The sequence below is a fragment of the Triplophysa rosa genome, linkage group LG24 (genome assembly GCF_024868665.1).
Source record: "Triplophysa rosa linkage group LG24, Trosa_1v2, whole genome shotgun sequence".
Classification (NCBI taxonomy): Eukaryota; Metazoa; Chordata; class Actinopteri; order Cypriniformes; family Nemacheilidae; genus Triplophysa; species Triplophysa rosa.
In genome coordinates, this window is record NC_079913.1 from 9,477,993 (window position 1) to 9,498,413 (window position 20,421).

The 20,421-nt window shown below is 36.8% G+C and overlaps 1 protein-coding gene across 2 annotated transcripts; it reads right to left on the minus strand.

Annotated features, from left to right (window-relative positions):
* Window positions 1–20,154, minus strand: drd4-rs (dopamine receptor D4 related sequence). 2 transcript variants are annotated; one of them, XM_057324000.1, is made up of 7 exons: window positions 19,858–20,153; window positions 19,679–19,748; window positions 9,356–9,517; window positions 8,656–8,930; window positions 7,177–7,289; window positions 5,623–6,320; window positions 1–1,648 (listed from the first exon to the last, which is right to left on the minus strand). In XM_057324000.1, exons 4-7 carry the CDS (start codon window positions 8,890–8,892, stop codon window positions 1,446–1,448), a joined length of 1,251 nt encoding a protein of 416 aa, XP_057179983.1. In that variant the 5' UTR covers window positions 8,893–8,930; window positions 9,356–9,517; window positions 19,679–19,748; window positions 19,858–20,153; the 3' UTR covers window positions 1–1,445. The 2 variants fall into 2 exon arrangements, with proteins under 2 accessions (XP_057179983.1, XP_057179984.1); XM_057324001.1 differs by adding an exon at window positions 4,961–5,028 and having other exon boundaries at window positions 1,548–1,648; window positions 19,679–20,154.
* Between the last annotated feature and the right edge of the window lie 267 nt (window positions 20,155–20,421).

The window sequence follows — 20,421 nt, forward strand, 5'->3', positions numbered from 1 at the left end:
AAATGAAATTATTTTGGTTTTGAATGTGGTCTCAGATGTACCAACCCAACCCATTTTGTATGTTTATTTTTGTATTCGTACAATTTAGGCAGGACAAAAACATGCACATCTCCAAAAAGTGACAGATGCACCAATGATATTGTACAATAACATTAATACTCATTTTTACAACACCAATTCTTAGAAGCACAATTACTATAATGCCATACAGAATGTACCCACAATCCCCCACTGCAATGATTCTCAACACTACACATCTACATGTTTTGTGAATGACACTTGCAAAAGAATTAAACTGGCAGACTGTTTGCACTCGGGAAGAAAAAGGCATCCATTGGATTTGGAATCATTACACTGTATACACCTCCAGCAGTTGGCACATTCTTCGGTTGTCTGAACCCACGTGGCATTTTCTAAACTGCTTAAAGTCACTTTTTTGAAACTAACAGAGTTTAAAGGTTCTCTGGGTTAAAATGTATTTTTGTTTAGTTTGATAAATCAGGCACTCGTTCTCAACAAGCAAAGTGGTCCTTAAACTGCACAGGTCATACTCATAGTTATACAGGGTTCCTTTTAGCTTTAACTTATCAGTATAATATTAACAAATCTCACCATTACGAGTCAATGGCTGTGTTCAAGACTGTGTCCTGAGTATACTGTGTACCAAACTGTCTGTATGCATAGAATACCCATATGACCCACTACATTTTCCAAATATGCCGTATACAGTAAACACTACACCGTGAGACAGGGGCTCAGCTTGACATTCCTTTTCCATTAAATCAGAATATACGCTACAAATTCTTTTAGGCTTTTTTTATCATACAATCTTGAGTTAAAATGCTTTTCACAAACATGGATTAAAAATGTGAAATACCTTTTTTGAGACAGTAACACAAAAATGTCCTATTCAGTTCTTACCTGGTCAATCGAACGATCTAAATGTGTCATCTTGCTTCTATACCAACACAAAAAGCTGCCTGTCCAATCTGCAAATCGATTCACAAACGCCTTCAAAATAGGATAAGAAAGAACACGACCATTTGAAATACAGTATCATGAAATCAACACTGATATCAATCACATACCAAAAACACTGATATTCACAATGTGGACATTTTCACATTTTTTATGCCTATGGGCTATGAAATCAACAGTTTTCTGTTATCTGGTGTATTCACGAAACGATTTTACAAGAAAAGTTTAGTGAACTAAGGCATCAGTTTTCTTCAATGGCACATTCTCCAGTGCTGGCCATGTCCAGAGATCCATTAACGTTTGGTTTCTTTCTTTCGATTAATCCTTTCGTTTAAGACCATTGTGTGCTTAGATCAAAAAGGTGTGTGATCTTTCAGTACGTGGATTTGTGTATTTTGTCATGAGTAGTGAAAATCCCTATCTTCCATACAGCAATCCTCCGAAGACAGCTGAAAGACCGCTCACCCTCAGGAGCGACAAAAAAGCAGTTTGTAAAAGACATTCCTGAACTCCACGTTGAATGCGGTGTAGATGATGGGGTTGACAGCGCTGTTGACGTAACCCAGCCACGTGACCACGCTGATCAGCGTCGGCCCGATGTCACATGACTTGCACAGCGCCTTAGTTACATGGACCACAAAGAAGGGAGTCCAGCAAGCGAGAAAAACACCTGGGGAGGAGAAGGGCAGGTTTAGGAGTTGACACACCTTCTCCCGTCATGTAGCTTATAGAGCATTGTGTTAGCAGTGCAAATGTTTTGATACCCAGGAACAGTGTTGGGTAAGTTACTCTGAAAAGTAATTAATTACTAGTTACTAATTACATATTCAATAGATTACTGTACAAATTACTCTCTCCAAAAAGTATTTAGTTACTTATTACTAATTACTTTCTATATCCTACATCAACCTAGATTAGTTAACTGATTCAAAGATGGGCATGAAAGGGCTCTTTTAATTCATTCAAATAAATAATATTAAACTACATAAAGTAGTATTATTAACTGACCAAACTATTACAAATGTGAGAATTATACATTAAAGCGCAGATTTTAAAGTTAGACTTTGAATGTTGATGTCAATTCCACTGTTACACACACATATATTACACAAAGTATTTAGTTTAATTACATCAAAAGTAACTGTAATTAAATTACAGAAAAAATAAGAGTAATCGCTTACTTTACTTATCAAGGGAAAAGTAATTAAATTACAGTAACTAATTACTTAGTAACTAGTTACACCCAACACTGCCCAGGAAACACACATACTGTTAAAACTGAACCTTGAATGCACTGTACATCATTGTACAAATGCATACATCTAAATGTTGTTACAATATACTACAACAGGGGTCCGCAACCTACTATTGGCACGCTGAAAGGAAATCAACGGCACGCCAAGGACATGCAGTTAAATGTTATATTAATTCCAAAACTAATATTATTTGTTTAGTTTGCGAAAATGTTTAAGCCCAGTTCGAGTTCCTAGGACAAACTACATATTAATCATTATAATCATGTTTAGTTATAGTTGTCACATCAGGCGTTAGCGCTCATGCAGTTGGCGCACAGCCAGGTGCTGATCGAGGAAATGGTGCCGCACAATCTTTTAAAGAGGTCAGTCTGTATGCACTCAAAGTTGCCATACCAACCTTACTTTGAAACTAAACACGAGAAGATCACTGAGATAAGATGCACCACAAAATCTGCCTGTAAACAATGTTTTAAAAACACACAAGACGCATTGCACGGCGCATCCCAACAAGAACAGCTCACAGGTATGGCACACCGGACACGTACATTCTGTATGCACAAGCTCAAGTTCAAAGTCTACTCCTGATGCAAGTTGGACCAATTTTTACGTATTTTTACTTCATTTTTATTAAACAATATGTGGTATTTGAATGTTATTTAATCAATAGGCTCTATATCACGTTGGTAAATCCGTTATTGTTGTTCTGTGTCTGCTATTATTGTGGTAGAATTGAGTAACAAATAGTAGTAATAGTAGTAGTTGAGTAACTTTTTGTATTAATGCGCTGTTTTTTTCGTTATTCCCAAACAGATCAATATATCTTGCAGTCTCTATGATGAGGTTCATTTGTACAAAAAGGTGCAGCAGGGTTTTGAGCAGAGTCCAGACCTGTTGCTGTGCGCCACCAACATTGCGCAGCTGGTGTGTGTACCGTCACAGAAAACAATAAGGTTTTATTTGTTAACATTAGTGAACTACATTTTTACCATGACTAAAAATACTTCCGTAACATTGACTCATTGTAGTTAAGATAATACAACTGTTATCAAACAAATGTGAAAAAAAAATATTTTATCACCATTTCTTATACAGGTATAAGTCCTATTCGATGTTCTATGCTTTTTCCTCAAAAATATAATTGTTCTTCAAAAATGATTCTAATGTTACGGTGAGCAGATTATATATTCCGAATAATTATATTGAGAGAATTTTTTTGATACGGCACAGTGATTACCAAGAAAAAATTTAAACGGCACGCCATGTCAAAAAGCTTGCCGACCCCTGCACTATAACGAGCCCAGCGCAGTCTATAGCCGTCTAATGCATGTTTATTCCACCTATTCAGCCTAACACAAAACTTCCATGTACATCATGACCTTCTCAGAAATATACTTAAAATCACATTTATACGTTAGGTATAGCTGACTTAAATTGGCAATTTATTTGATCAGAAAAGCCAATATATTTGGCCTTTTCTTGTACTCATCTTTTGACCAAAACATATTAAGGTATAATCAAGTAACCCAAGCATACTTGGATTACTTTTTTTGATTCAGCAGCCTATTAAGAAAGTTTCACGTAATTTCTTATAAACGTACATGTTCTAGTAATTATATAAAGTCTAATGTTCAGTTTATTTAACAGAAAACTATAAGTATACTTGCTTTATTGACAACTTTAAAAATTAGTTTACTGAGAGTACAGTATACTTCAAAGTGTACTTTCATAAACTAAAAAATGTGCAGTATAGCATACCCATTGTATAGTTGCATTACAAAAAAAATGTTTTACCTTTACCCTTTACGTACTGATATTTAAAAGTATACTTTTATAAACTTAAAGGTCCCAAATATTATTGAAATACTACTCTTAAATATAGTACACAAATATACTACAAGTACATTGATATTACTGTAGTATACATAAATTATCCTTAAAGATATGCTTGAGCTTTACTTATGTATACTTATTAAAATAAATATTAGGTATACTTCATTTTTTAAAGAGTCATATGTATTGGTATAATGTCGGTCAAACAGCTTTTTCTGTATAAGTGGGCAGTTCATGTCCAGTTTAAGGCACATAAAGTACCAGACCATTGAGCCACAATAAAAAGTCTGGCTAGACCAGACAAAACAGACTTCAGTCTGCAAAAGAGCAAATCATATCCAACATGTCTGCTCACTGGGCACTTCAATAAAAGTGTTAATTACCCTTTCATTTTTGTATTTCTTTATTTACACTGTTGTACTGCACCACACTGATCTCATATTAGAATATTACTCTGTATAAGCTTCAAGAAACAATGGCAATCATATGTTTTGTTCACAGCACTTTTTTTCCCTGGAAACAGCCATATGTGTTTTTTACTTTAAAGAATACGTCTGAAAAGCAATTCTCATGTTAATAATCCAAGAGCAGAAGGTGTCACGCCAAAGCATTGAAAGTTTTTATATATTGCTGTGCATGACATTTTAGCTGCGTTTTTCGTCACGGCTGACCACCGACGGCTGTCATTTGGTTTTCTTTTTCGCTCATGCATTTATTCATGATGAATTATTTTCGCATAAACGAACAGTCACAACATTACGTGCTATATCTACCACATGAGTGGATGACTACAAACAGGACTGCAGACCGTATCCTTTTATGTATATTTGCATATGCCTGTTTTACGGAAAGCTCTAATCGTGGTGCGACACACTCAGCAATGTGTGCATACTTACATTTTGATACTTCCTAGGTCAGCCCAAGGTTATTATAGTTTACTGAAACTAGAACCATTCATATATTTCTGTTAATTGAAATAAAACAAAATTGATATAAAACACTAAGGAGAATAAAATATATCAGGCTAAATATTATTTGGAAAAACTTTAGAAATTTTGCCCCAGCAATACACTAAAATAAGCTTAAAATAAAAATAAAATAAACTTACATAGCAATTTAAAAAATAAACAATAAAATGACAAAATCACATAACCATGAAGACTAAAAATATAAAATAAAAGTTTTATTAATATTACATATTAATGGTTTAAATATAAATAAAATATGACTAAATATTATTAAGATATGAATACATTTTAATAAAATAGTTTATTAATCAAACTGCAATCAAACTAAATAAGTTCGTTTTGTTTTTGAAAAAACATAACTCTTTTAAAACATTTCAAAATCATGTTTTTTATGATCCTATTATATTATGTTTTTATTGTATTTTATTGTGTATTTGTTATTATTCCTTAATAGTAACCCAACTGCAGTTTGATATTAATTGGAATACATAATAAAAAACATGTTTTTGAGATTTGTTAAAAACAGTTATCTATTTGTGGAAATTAGACTCAGTATGAAAACAGTATGAATACAAATAGTATATACATACCCACAACTACAGGCAACACCTTCATAGCTTTCCGCTCTCGTCGGCTCACCCTGTTGCTCTTGCTATGGCGTCGCCCCGTATGCCCCCGATGGTTCTTCCCCACACCGTTCTCTCGCCCGCTTTCATCCTCCGTGTGCCTCTCAGCATTCTCCGCATCAGATATACTGTCCATCTGGGTGGTCATGGGGTCACTTTCTGCCGCTGGAGTCTGACCCTGCTCTTCTGTAGTAAGGGTAACTGGACTAGTTAAGGAGACTGGAGTAGTCGGAGTGGTGGATAGAGATGTAGGACTGAGACCTCCGGGCATGAGGTACGCCACCTTTTCCCTCACTCCGCCCTTTTCCTTCTGAAGAGCTCCTCCCAGCCTCAACGACAGGCTACTATGCCCCCTGGGGGCCCGGTGGAAGTTTGAGCGGCTACGCCCGGAGCTCCAGCGCTTTAGACCTCTGAACATCCAGTAGTACAGGAGGAGCATGACCGGACAGGGTACGAAGAAGGAGCAGATGGAGGAGTAGACCACAAACTGGTTGTCCTCTAGTTTACACACGTGAGGGTCTCTGTTAGGCACCTGGTTTAAGCCAAATATGACGGGACTGGCGACAACCAGAGAGAGCACCCAGGTGGCTGTTATCAAAGCCAGCTGACGAATGCTAAACTGGTTTCTGTTGTACTTCAGAGGAACCACTACTGCTATGTACCTGCAACAGACACAAAGAGGTTTGGTTAAACTTAACAAACAAAAAAATCATACCATGTTAACCAACGAATATCATTGATGTTGATTCATTTAATGCATAATTCAAGGTTTATTCTTCCTTATAAGTTTGCTTTTACTGCAGTTTAAATTCTATTCCTGCAAGCTCATATCAATGCATAAAATTGTGATTGACAACCCCTTAAAACACGTTTTGTATGCATGTTTAATATTTAATCACAGTGACCTGCTGCGGCAACGGAAGATTTTAGCGCAATCATTTTAAACTGCATGAGACTTCATAAGTCTGATTCATCCTTTTAATTACCTACATCCTTTCAAAACGCAAACCTTTGTTTTATCTTGAGAGACGGTCTCTCTTTGTTTTTGTGTGTGTTTGAAAGACAGGGTGACCCCTGCTTTGCCTCGGTCTGAGACCTCTTGAAGTCGCTGTATATTGTTAATGGATGCGGGGCTGCTTGCTGCAGTGTGATAAATGATATTCAGCCCCATGTCGTGCAGGAGCGCAAACGGGAGCTGCGGTTTCATTAGCATCCCACTGAACGAACAAGCACACATTAGCACTGGGTTGAGGTTCGTTGTATGAATCTTGAAATGCACAGAGCAGAGCTGCCGATTTAAAGACTGATGAAGTGTATCGTGAATGCATGGCCTGAAGCATATCTTTTACCTGCACCAGCAAACCAATTTATGGTTTTCACTAAGTTCTGGATGTAAACATCTTCCTCGTGACATGTGGCAGTAGGATTATGAGGCTGGGTCAGGTATCCAACACAAATGTTTGTGTTAAAGTTTGAGTTAGTTTTAATAGACAGTGGGTGTGCAGGTGTGTTTCTCACCTGTCCACACTAATCGCACATAGGTTCAAAATAGAGGCTGTGCACAGCATCACGTCCATCGTCATTAGGGCATCACAGATATACATACTCAGTGTCCATATGCCTCCCAAGAACTAAAAAAGAGAGAGATGGTGTAAGACAACAGGATACACACTAATCCACACCTGCCCTAACAAAACTGCATAATCCAATGCGGTAGGAAATGCTTATTTGTAAAACAACAAGAACAACATTATTCAATCGTGAATCTGACTGAATCAGTATAAGGAGTCTCAAATCAGCACTGACTCGTTGAATCAAGAACATCATCTTTTTCAGACATGATTGGTTCATAATAACCAAAAAATGAATAAATATGCAAATAGTACACAAAGAGTATGAGCGTTCCACTGGGATTTTACTGTGAAAAAGTACTATAATAACTGTCCTCGCAAATGTTAAAATGGACTGGTAGTATGTTCGATGTACTTGATTGTATTACAGTTTTATCAACAATCTTAACACATTAAAAAGTTGCACAGCAAAAAAGGAATTTCTTAGTATTTTGTCTAATAAATCTTAAATGAAGACTCGTGTTTTCTGTAAAAAAAATCTAAATTCAGCTAGTTTGTGCCTAAAACAAGCAAAAATATCTGCTAACGAGATAAGAAGAATTTACTTAATTCAAGTTTCAACCCAATTTAATTAAGTTAATACAAGTTTATTTTTTTCATCCTGTTGGCAGATATTTATGCTTATTTTAAGCATAAACTCGCTGAATTTTGATACTTTTTTCAGGAAATCAAGACTTATGTCATTTTGCTTCTCAAGTAAATGCATCTTAAATCATTTTTTGACAATTGTATTGGTAAACAAGATAAAAATACTAAGTAAGAAATGCCTTTATTATGTGTAAATTCATTTTAGAGCTGTTTTTGTCAATTCAAACTTCAAGTTCAAAATGAGTTTTCATCACTACAACAAAACTCAACTTTTAACGTCACATTCAAGGTCGCAGTTGTCATCTTACATCATTATCTAGTGTTAATGGGACCAGATGGTAGGTGTTTATCACTCTGGGTTTTTAACTGATTGAAATTAAAAGTTGAATTCATTCAACCAACCAAATCCTTTGTGATGTACACTATAATAAAGAAAGGAGGTTTCTTAGGGAAACAACTCACTGAAGTGCATCAGGAATCATTTCACAAACAATACTAATGAGATTCATGAGAACTTTGGAAACAAAAACACGAAACAAATGCGGTTTTAGTCCCAAGGTAAGGTGTGGTTAATGCCAAGGTAGTCTAAATGAATTTATATCTGCAGTATAACCTAAAGGTTGCAAGTACAAATGTATTGATGGAAAGTCCGTGAATCATGATTTTGCCCTTGAGCAATGCACTAAAACCCATTTGCTCCAGGGAGACTGTCAGTTAAATGCACTGTAATTCCCTTTGGATAAACTCCAGACTTCCACAAAAACATATCAGTGTTTACCTCAGAGTAGACGTAAAGCGGTAGGACCAGCACCGCCAGCAGGAGGTCGGCCACAGCCAAGCTGACGATAAAGTAGTTGGTTGCGGTTTTGAGGGACCGTTCTGTTAGCACGCTGAGGCACACTAGAACGTTCCCTAAGATGATGATGAGGATAAGAGGCACGCCGCATATTAAGGCGAGGTAGTTGTACCCCTCACGGGCCGTCAGTGGGTCTGTACTAGGCGTCACATTGACCATTGTGCCCGAAGGTTCTGCTGCCAACCCGGGTTCAACATCTGTGTAGAGGACATCGGGCAATTGGAGAGAAAAAAGATTGACGTCAAGTAGCGTGGTATGTTTATGAAGATGAATGGGGTTTTGTGTATATAATGCATGCTAATGTATGTGTTTGTATTCCTGTGCATGTGTTTCAAGGACAAATGATGGCATGATGAAACAGTGAATGAGTCACCTTATTTAAAAGACATTCGTATGCTTGTTTTGTGCATTCATGTGGCCTACATATGGCATGTCATTTTTCTTTGACAGTAATATACTCTCTTCCCATTTGTCATCTCTCGTGTTTCTTTCATATTTGTTTGTTGTTTGCGCAATCACGTCTCACTGATCTATCAAAAGTGACATTTATAGCTACATTTCGCCTCCTCCATTTCATTCTCTCTCTAATCCAAGTTTGACAAAGTCTAGCCAAAGTTCGTACCTTGAAAATGTCACAAACGAAGTGTTTCGTGGAGGTTTGTACAAGATGTAGCGTCGTCTGACGTCAGACTGCATGTTCTGGAAGCGTGCACGAGTCTCTCCATCGAGGTGCACGGTGGCCATGTTTAAAGATTCAACACCTCATTCGTACATTCTGATATAGCTGGTGGAAAAGAAAGGTGATAATTGAATTTTCTCTGCTGCTTTATATAGGCATCATCATCATCTATGCATGTGACTGACCTGATAGTTAGAAAAGGACAGACTTATCCTAGTGTAAGTTTGGCATAGTCGAAGCCGTCAAATTTTATAATTTGTTTAAAAAGTTTGGAAGGTATACTTAAAAGTAAATACGAGGCAAGATTTAATTGCCATTTTGACGTCTAAATTAATCAACAATAAGAACAGAATATACTTTGTATGATGTACTTCTCATTCTGATCAGTTCCTGACTGCTGTAGGTTAATAGATTGTTAAATAGCTGATCCTATCATTGTATTATTGTAAAACTAGCAATTGAAGTAAAAAAAGTCTTCATCATAATTCGCATTTTTACTCTTGTGTGGTGTTCAGATATGTGGACGCCTCAGAGACATCAGAGCCAGCGATAAATTTCAGAAGCATTTGTACGAGGTGAGGCTGCGTTAGGCGGGGTACATGAGCACTGAACGCCCGGTGGTCACCTGGAGCTCACTCTCCGAAAGCGTCCGAGCAAATTTTCAAATAGACGCTATCTTTATTAACCGACTGCATATTTGAACTTAAAACAGATACATTCTCGCCTGAACAACTCTTAAAACTACATTTCATGACCGAATAACAGTATTATAGGCATTTTACTGCGCAACGCATGAAATAGGCCTGTACAGTATAGCTGTCTTAAGTCCATATATGGACTAGATTTGACTTAATTAGTTCAGCCAACATTCGCCATTCTGAATGTTGACTGGATTTGAAAATAACCCTTCATTTAATGTTTTAAAAATAGATTTATGCTAACTTAAAATAATATGTCTTCCTAACTAAGCCCGAACAAGAACATTTAATTAATTGCCGTTTTAACAGTGTGATAATCTATCCCCGTTGTTCTCGTACCCTGCATTCTGCTTGTAAATGTCATCCGAAGCAGGACATCGCTGGGTAATGGAAACAGCAGGGAAAAGACAAGAAAAACCCCTACTAGCACACACTGGTGTTAGGTTATCAGACCGTAACGTTTCATATGGGGCACATTGATAACATAACCATCAACACCCGCTTCTCTCCTGTCCAACAATGTCCATCTGCGAAACCTGCGGAAGCACAAATAGTTCCTGTCTGTATGTTGACAGAGGACACGGTGAATAATCTCCTAAGCCTGAATGTCGTTGTCACATAGACGTCTGCCCTGGAGCATACAGACTTAGAAGGTTGCATCTCATTATGCTCCACCTTCAAGCATGAACTGTTTGATTTTGCGCACGGGAGCCTATTGAGGCGTTTTATGGGGATTAAGTTCATGCAGAAAGCAGAAAGGTTGTTTCAGTAAAGGTGGAATGATTTTAATATTTATCCCATAAGCGGAAGTGTCCTTTTGAGGCTTCATTTCGTTTGACCTTCTCAAAGTGTGCGTGTGCATTTTACTATCGGGGCTGCCAATTTAACATGTAAATTAAATACAACAATTATTCAAAATAGTTCAAACAAGAAAGCTAGCGTATTTAATTGTTTTCCATTACCTGTGCATAAATCTCATAATTTTGCGTCCTTTGTGAATGGCCCCCTAAGATATACAGGTACCTGTTTGAAACATTGATCGCTGTGGACTGTAGGCCAGTGTCGTTTTTGTGTAGTGATATGTAAATAGTCACTATATCGACTACTTTTGTTTACTTTTAGTCTATTGCTTTACACATCTGCAATAATGTAATGGTCATAGTAGGATCTTTACTTAGCAAATATTGACGTGTATAGAATTCATTGCAAATAGTTTGATTAGTTATCTGACCAATAATGAAATGAATTAGACTAAAGCTTTTTCATTGATTGCCATTCAGTTACATCTGTTTGTATGTGTTGCGTCTTCGATATCACTGGAGCATTTATTTCTCTCTCCTTGTTGTTCATGGCTGTCGAGCCAATACATAGTTCCCTTTCTTAGTTTCAAAAATGGTGTCACCTTCAAGTACATCCAGTTTCCCTCTGTAGCGGTGACAGCCGGCTTTAATTATAGACAGAACGGTTCAGAACAGCTATATTCCATCATAACGGAACAATGAAAAGTGATCAAGGTAATTGCTGCCTTCATCACTTTAGTATAGTGATTTGCTCTGAGCTAATCAAAGCTCGCCAAGCTTTTGTGAACTTCTGTGCCATCCACGAACAGTAACGAAGTAAAACTTTTGCATAGTTTAAATGTAAGATTAAGATTTAATTAGTAGTAAAAGGTTAGATGTCTTTTGTCAATTTATTTTTAAATTGCAGCAGGCAAGAGTGAACCAGACTGAATGTCGCCGGGCAATGTCTCACTATTTGAGATGTTTGTCTTTTTATGTCTGACAGAAAGAGTTTCTCAACCTTAAACGATTTGATTCATGCGAGGTGTTCAGAGATGGTAGATCGGGTGATGGCCTGTGGCGTTTTCTTTGTGTGGCTAAATGTCTTTTGGAAGATTTATGACAACGGGGTCGTACAGAAAAATGCTGAAGGAGAAAGCCGAGCAATGAAAGAGGGTCATTCACAGCAACAATAAAATCTCCACACGAAGGTGAAGAGATGATAGGTTTTAAAGGAGGCAATTGAGCATGAGATTGTGCATGTGTTTGATTGAGTGTATGTGCAGCGGGAAAACAGGATCATGTTAAATCATCAGACATCAGTGTTGTATAATTCTTTGTATGAAAAAATGATAAATCACAATTTAACCAACATTATATAACTAATATGTTACTTTTACTGTGATCTATTCCAGACTAGCAATGGAGCAAAACAGTTGGGTTCTCCAAGTAAAAATCACATTCATTTTCCCACTGGGTGAATTGATTTTTAAAGGTAAAATATCAGATATAATATAAAGATAGACCTACTGTGTGCTCAGAGGCTGTTAATCAATGATTTATCCTTGTGTTAACGCCAACGCTACATGTTATTTACCTTAATTATTTAAAAACCCAGACATTAAATCTATAGTTTAGTTTTTCATTAAAAGTCCTTCGCAATCCTTCATGCTTTGACAAGAGGATCATTCATACTGATCCAACAAACTCCAACAAGTGTATTTGTAGGATCAGAGTTAAACCCCTGCTGGTGTTTGTTGGATCAATGTGAATGAGAATCTTGAATGTTGGTGTTGGAGTTTGTTGGTTTTTGTTGGAGTGTGCATTAGCCTTAGGAGCTATTGGGTATTGAAATAAAATGAATAAGCCATTTGTCCACCCCAACTTCCTGTTATCAAAAAGAAACTGTACTCATAATCTTGTATGTAGATATTTGTAGGATTATATTTTATTTCTATCAGTTATCGCTGATAGACACAGTGCCGTGTTAAAGGCTAATAAAACATCTGACGTAATCGACAAAAGCTTGGGTGTCAGCGCCCATTTGCTTTGTTAAACAACTCTAACATCCATACAAAACCGAGGTGATGGCTGATAGATATATGATTGCAGACCATCTAATGTTCTTCATCCACCATTAAGGCTTTAAGAAAATTGCCCTTCTGCGAGATCTTGGTCATTGATTTTCAAGTCTTAAATCTTCCAGATCAACTGGTGAATTATTTATAGCCTCTCACATCTCTTTTCCTCCCCCTCTCTCTCTTTTTCTCATGTGGCCTTTTAACGTTCAACACAATTAAGATTTGTAAGAGAAAAGGCCAATTTACATCTGAGCTAAACAATTCTGGCATTATAGGGGAATTTACATCACAATTTACAGTATTTGTACAAACACAATAGCATTAACTGCACTAGAAAAATAGTGCAAACTTTTAAGAATAAAGTACTCATAATGACTTTCATTGTGGTATGAAGGTGGTGTTTGCACAAAAAGAATATTCATAATATAATAATACTTAATAAAAATAAAACATAACTAGGGTTGTGTATCGTTTGGATTTTTTCCAATACCGGTGCCAAATCGATACTTTTAAAACGGTACCTAAACAGTGCCTAAATCGATACTTTTCAAAAAGAGCCACAAAACACCGGTGGATGACATTAAAGAACAAAATTGTCATGATTCTGCCTCATCATGTCATGTCTTTCTTGGTCTTGTGGCAGGATCATGGCAGAGCCTCATGTTTTGTGTAGAGAGAGACATGCCATTGTTTGTTTTGACATCTCATGTACTCTCTCTGGTCTCGTCTTTGTCCCCGCCCCCTCGTTTCCTCATTATTGCTTGTAAATGATTTCATGCCCTGCACCTGTTCCCCTCTTGATTTGATCCCTTTTTAATGCCCCTGTGTTTCTGTCCTGTGCTGGTTCATTGTGATTGTATGGTGAGTTCCTGTGTCTTGTCAAGTTTAGTCTAGTGTAGGCATTTGTAAATTATGTCACGTGTTAACTTTAGTCTTGTTTAAGTGTAGTTAATCTTTGTCCTTGTCCTGTTATTATAGTCCCGTTTCGATCATTTACACCCCGCCCAAAATACACAACAAATTCACAATTAAAGTTTTAAGTGAATGTGAAATGAGCATGGACACAAACATTGCTAGACACAAACATTGCTAGATAGATGTTATAGTGTTTACTGTTTAACCTCCAGCTACAACTAAATGCTCACCATAGTTGTATTAAATAGGGGCAGGAAATGCGTTGAATATATCAACAGATTAAGTCAATTTACAGAGAGCCTTCTTGGCTTCATTATATGTGCATTATTTTAAAAACCGACATTATAATCAATAAGTATGCCTATACATGCAGTCAGATTAAAAAAACATATTGGCACCGGGTTTCAATACGCAACCCTAAACATAACTAAAATAATTCATTTAAATACAGTACTGTTTCAGAATATTGCACTCAATAAAATGCAGGTTTTTGCATTATCCTTATAGTGGATTTAGCAAATTTGGCCTTATGTTTCGGCTAGTATGCCCTCATGAAGGGAATGATATTACGGCAATAACTGATACATTATGTTATGTGAAAGCAAAAAAGGGATCCCCACTCTGCCAATTACAAACGTTTTAACAATGTTGGCACCCACACTGTGAAATATCATTAGGGGTCTAAATAAACTCAACGCTTCAGTGGTCTGCACACAGCTGCTTATGTGGGAGGTCATCTATCAGACGATTTAGCCCTCAAATTGACAATTAGATAAGGAAAATGGAAAAAAGAGAAGATAGGACAACCCTATTTTAAAATGAGGTAATTATTATGATGGGAGGATGAGATTAGATATAATGCAGACTGGGTGAGAAACTGCAGATCAGCTTCTGGTTCATTCACAAAATAATTTGTGTTTGAGAACATGCTAATATACAATCTGTTTTATTTCACAGATGTTTAAAATATTTACAGTTTTTAAAAACTCTGCTTCATAAAAATGATCCGTCACATAATTTTGGAAACAGGTAGTACTGTTTTGAACGGACAAAATATTAAATACAATATACACACTATGTTGTTTTTACAGTAAGTCTTGAAACAATATTTTACAGCCTACTCTTTAGTCGTGCTGAATTAAACATTACGCTTATCCTGTATTTAATCCACTTTCTCTCTTTAATCTGCTTTCCTCGATTTCCATCTTGACTCTGCTTTTTATTAGCTTTAGTCCACGATTGTGAGTTGGATACCATCTGCTTGAATGGCTCTTGAATGAGAAAGTTCAGCTCTGTCACACTTTAACACACACACACAGATGACTCTCTTCACCACGGTAAGATTACTATCAAGTACCCCGGCTTCAATGTATCCAGGTGCCAGGTATTTACATCCCCCGCCGGCTTTGTGCCAGGCAGTGCCGAGTGGATTAGAAGTACAAGATATGATTGACCTTTTCCTACTTGATCTCAGCTTCTCAGTGGATTTAAGGATCTGGCATCCAACAACACAACTTGTCCTTTCAACCGGGATTTGGGTTCAGCTCTGGTTTAAGTCCAAGTTCAGAAGATGCACCCAAATAGGTAAATTTAACCATAAACCAAGAAAAATCACTAAGAGTTTCTTCTAGACAGCATAACCCCAAGATGTGCTATTTACTGATCTAAAATAAGATATAACGAGAAATAATTGTAACTCTTTATTTTAACAATTAACCCATTTTGGGTAAAATATAGCAAAACAAATGTTGGGTTATTAATGAACTTATGCTGGGTTGTTGTACTCAATGATGGGTTGAAACAATGGTTGGTTTTGTCTATATTTCACCCAACAATGGTAAAAATTCATTTTTTCTGTAGTCCCATGTTTGTCTGTTTTTATATCTCCTAGGGATTATTACTGTAGGTGAAAACACTGAAGAAATAGTTAATACTTTACACTAAACAAATCTCAAAGTCTTTCGATCTATGAAAAAGCAATGTCTAAGATAAGTTTTTCTATATCCATGTCTGGCATGGAACAAGATTTCTTTCACCACTTTTTTACCTTTTAGGAAAAGAATTGAAGGTTAGTCTTATCAAATCTTTCCTTTTTGTTTTTAGGGAATTGTGCTTGGAAAATCGGTCAAAATGTGTTGAACCAGAAGCATGTTCTGCTCTTCAACATCACAGTCACTCCGGAAAACCATCTGATGTTTGTGGTTGCTCGTTTCTGACCTCATCCTCAGTTCTCTACATGACTTAAAATAGAGTCGGGCATATGTAATCTTATTTATACTACAAAGAACTGACTGGGGGTTGACACTCGTCACTAAGGGCCTGAAATAGCACACCGATCTACTTTCTGCATTTCACAAGAGACTCTTTGACATGTAAACGTCTTTGTGCGTGTCACGCTGAACAATGAAAAGAGGGTGTTGGTATGTGGATAGGTTGGGCAATAAATAAAAAAAATCCACCCACTTGCTGTCCACAGTACCATAGCAACCAACCTGTGGATTTTAGTGGCAGATGGCAATAAGGCGTTTAATCACAGATGTTTCTTACCCATCATTATTACCCCCCGTAATTGCTCAGAGAACTGCCAAACATGAAAGATGTAATAAAAGCCAATATGCTTCTAAAGAGGGCCAGGGGGTCAATGCGCGATCACAAATGTTGGAAGGGGTGAGCCGCAGCTACTGCAACAACTATTTTTTAATGCTTTCATTTCATTGGTTTGATTGCTCCATCTGAACCCCAGTTCGATCTCGTCCCTCTCCACCTGCCCAATGTAAAAAAAATCGCACCTTTAATTTTTGTTTCATTTTTGCATGTTTTGTTTTGTCAAATCAAAAAGATTGGACAAATCAACTGGACTAACACAATAAATTATGCTACAGTAAAATAAAATAAAAATGACAGAATACAGGTCTCTACTTTTGGGTCAGAACCAGGGACAAACTGGCCATATTTGATTCATAGGTGACTCATTAAAGCTGTTTACAGCCAAACAGAACTTGCTTGCATCACAGATTTGCAGATCTCCGAGATGCAAAGAATGTGAGATGCTTGCTGAAGACAATGTATTTGGATGAGAAGCAAATTGTAAGACGATATAAGACAGATTTCTATGTTCCTATACCAATACGTTTTTTTTAATGACAGTGACTTTTTAAAAGGTGATGTCACTTTGTCAATTTAAAGTTTATCTCTTCCAGTTATTCTATATATTCACTGTATTTATAGTGACAGTTTTTTTGTTTGAAGTCTTGGAATTGTATAAACTTATACCAGTGTTATTTATTGCAGCATCCAAAACACATTATTACTATATTTATTTATTTATTTATTGGGATAAACCCCTTGAGATGAAACATCTCGTTTTCGAGGGGGGCCCACAAAATATGGAAAATAAAACATTAAAAACGAAATAATTTAAAGTCCCAGTGAAATTAAAAATGACCATTCTTATTTTATCATGAAATATTGTAGCATTTATAGTAAATAGCTTAGCAATGTGGGTCATTTTCTTTTTTTAAATTAATGTACCTTTATAATCTTCAGTTAAAATCTGAAAATGCACTTCCACCCTGAAATGACTATCCATCTCAAATGACGTAAATTAGACGGCTTCGCCGGAGCATCCGTTAACTCCTCCCCCTCAACTGTCAGTCTGCTGCCAGTTTCATTTCAAAATCAATGCCAATGCGACAGCTGTTTTAACACATCCAATCAATTCGAAGTGAAAAACACAAGCCACGCCCACTAATTTTCTCCTTTGAAATTCCTTTTCACTCGGAAATGTGTCAGAATACGGAAGTAAAAACGATGGAAACTTCCGGTTCACAGGGACTTTTTAAAGCTGCAATTCACAACTTTTGCCTCTCTATCGCCATCCCAGTTTAAAACATAAAATTGCAGGTACTTTATGTACCACAAAATTGTACCATACAGCTCTATTTTATTTCAAGTTTACAGTTGTGAATCGGGGTAAGGTAAGGAGACAGTTTCATGTACTTCAACGTATTTTTTTTAAACCAATAGAACCACAGGCCATCTTTTCAAGTGCCATTATATGCAGTTCACTGACCTACACCCGAGTCGTAAAACTGCTTTCTCACCACCCAAACAACCCACATTCTTCTTATAACAAACTCTTCTGTACTCAAAGCTGGTTAAATCTATGCTGGTGGTTTGAAAGTGTAAGCAGGAGTTTCGCTCACCAGAGAGTTATTAATAGACTTAATCACGGCGGTGCAGATGCTGAGCAGAGGCGTGAGATTCATACTTTTCTGTGTGAATTGTGACATGTTGTCAGAGTATTAGTTAGTGAGCTGCTCGTGAGTGGTGAGCAACAGGTGCTAGGCAGCCCTGGCCGTATTATACTGTCACCTGCCTGGTCTCAACAGCACCAGTGTGGTTCTGTCGGACCTGCTCCACTGAATGTCCATCAGCAGAGGAAACAACAACCTGAATGAAACCATCTGAGAAAAGAAATGACAGAGTGAGGTGTGCTGTTGGGGAATTCAGCTGGCAGTGGACCTGCTGGTCAGCCACATGTAAATATGTGTAAATTGTATTAGTTGCTATAGTTTCCAAAACTCATGATTGTTTCAGAACACTCTTATATGCTTTCATGATAGTAATTCAATGAGGGTCTAAATAGTATGAGAGTTTTAGATTTAGGAAAGGGCACAGGGTCAGTGAACACTGATTATAAAGACAATATTTTTAATCAATCTGAACGAAGTCAGGCTAAAGCTGTTCTTTTATTCCTTTAAGAGAGAACATATCTGATTTAGTTGCATTTGTTTCAGTAAAACATCTTCGTTGCACATAACACTGTTAAAAACATATCTGTTCTCTCTTGTGTTTATTTCTTTTAATTTTGCGTGCGATCTACTTCAGTATATTTGTTAATCTGTGTATACACAAACTATGGGGACCAAAAGTCTGAGAACATGATTTTAAATGTTTTAAAATATTATAAAAATAATATTATCAGCATAACATACTGAATGAAAAGTTTAACTGAAATATTTACTTTTAAAATATATTTTCTAGAACTAACAGTTCCAATTTTAGCATTTGGTACAGCCGCCTTTTGCTTTAATGATGACATACACTTACGCTGGCATGAAATCAACAAGTATGCACAAAACCTAACACGATTTGATAGTTTTCCAAAGAGCATAAAAAACCCAATGAACTCTGACCTTTCGTAGAAAGGTGTTAGCTTGGTGAGTGTCACACATTTGATTAGCGACCTTAAAATAAGTCAAATATTTCTTAGTCATTATTCATAACAATTTTCAAAATTCTTTTTTGAAAGACAATGTCTTTTTATTAAATTACAATGTGATTTTTAATTCGGTGATTTTTAATTCGGTGCTGTATATTCTGTTCTGTGTAGTGCTTTATATATCGCAAACATTTTTCTGTAATAATTCAAATTATGCATAAGATAACCTTTCTGCAGGGGATGATGAAATTACCTTATTACGTATCCAGCGGTTTGGGTTACAGTAGTTCTGTTGAATTGTATAATAACAGGTCAAAACGAGAATTCACTCAAGCAGAAAAGGTTTTGCACTGATACACCATGAACTAAAGATGATTCGGTGCTAATCCATATTCATGACATTTTGCTTTCCATTAGCATGATTTAAAAGGCAAATCTCTTTTTAGTGAATCAAAACAAAGCCATGTAAAATCTGTTATGAACAGACCTTTTCATTTAGTCGTGTTTAATCCTCAATGGAGATCATTCAAATTAACCAATGTGCTTATGAAAAAGTATTTCCCTCTTACCTTCACTCAAACGCAGTGACTCCAAACCACCCCAGGAAAAACATCAGAAATCCATTAGAGTTCATCCATCCTAAAGGAGTCAACACAAAGGTCAAAACGCTGTGTGTCAGCCTCCAATTGTCAGAGCTTTTATGTTATTTTCCAAAAGAAAATCTCGTCTTCTTTTTTCTATGTATCACCTAATAACATTCCCTGATGGACTAATACATATCAGAAAGTTTCCAAAGGTAGCAGAAATCTGGTTTTATATCGGCAGTTTCTCCCTCTCTCTCTCTCTCTCTCTCTCTCTCTCGGTTCATTAGCTGCTGTCTGTGGATTGGACGAGAGTGCGTTTCCATTCGATGCTCTTCTGTCTGCATGCTATGTTCTCTCTTTCCATTACTCTCTCTCTCTCTCTCTCTCTCTCTTCTCACCTCTCTCTTCCCTCCTTCATACCTTGTGACTTCTTTCTTGGTCTATTTATGTTTTTCCTGCTAACTCAGTATCTCTTTATACATGTCTATCTGCCTGTCTCACGCTTACTTGTCCTCCCTCTCTCTCTCTCTCACGCTTAACTCGTCCTCTCTCTCTCTCTCTCCCACGTTTAATTGGCTGTGGTACACCTGTGCCAGCCGTGATTGGTTGATACATGAGTGACTTAGACTCCCTCACTGTGATGATGCGTGTCTCAGAACAGCTGTTGACCAATCACTGACCCAGAATGGATTTCTGGTTCCGACACACAAATCCGCCGGTCTCAATCA

Coding starts and splice junctions, on each gene's coding strand:
- drd4-rs (XM_057324000.1), bottom strand. CDS start 8,892: ATGGTCAATGTGACGCCTAGTACAGACCCACTGACGGCCCGTGAGGGG. Junction 7,290..8,655: donor CGCTTTACGTCTACTCTGAG/GTAAACACTGAT, acceptor TCTCTTTTTTAG/TTCTTGGGAGGCATATGGAC. Junction 6,321..7,176: donor TGTGCGATTAGTGTGGACAG/GTGAGAAACACA, acceptor TGTCTGTTGCAG/GTACATAGCAGTAGTGGTTC.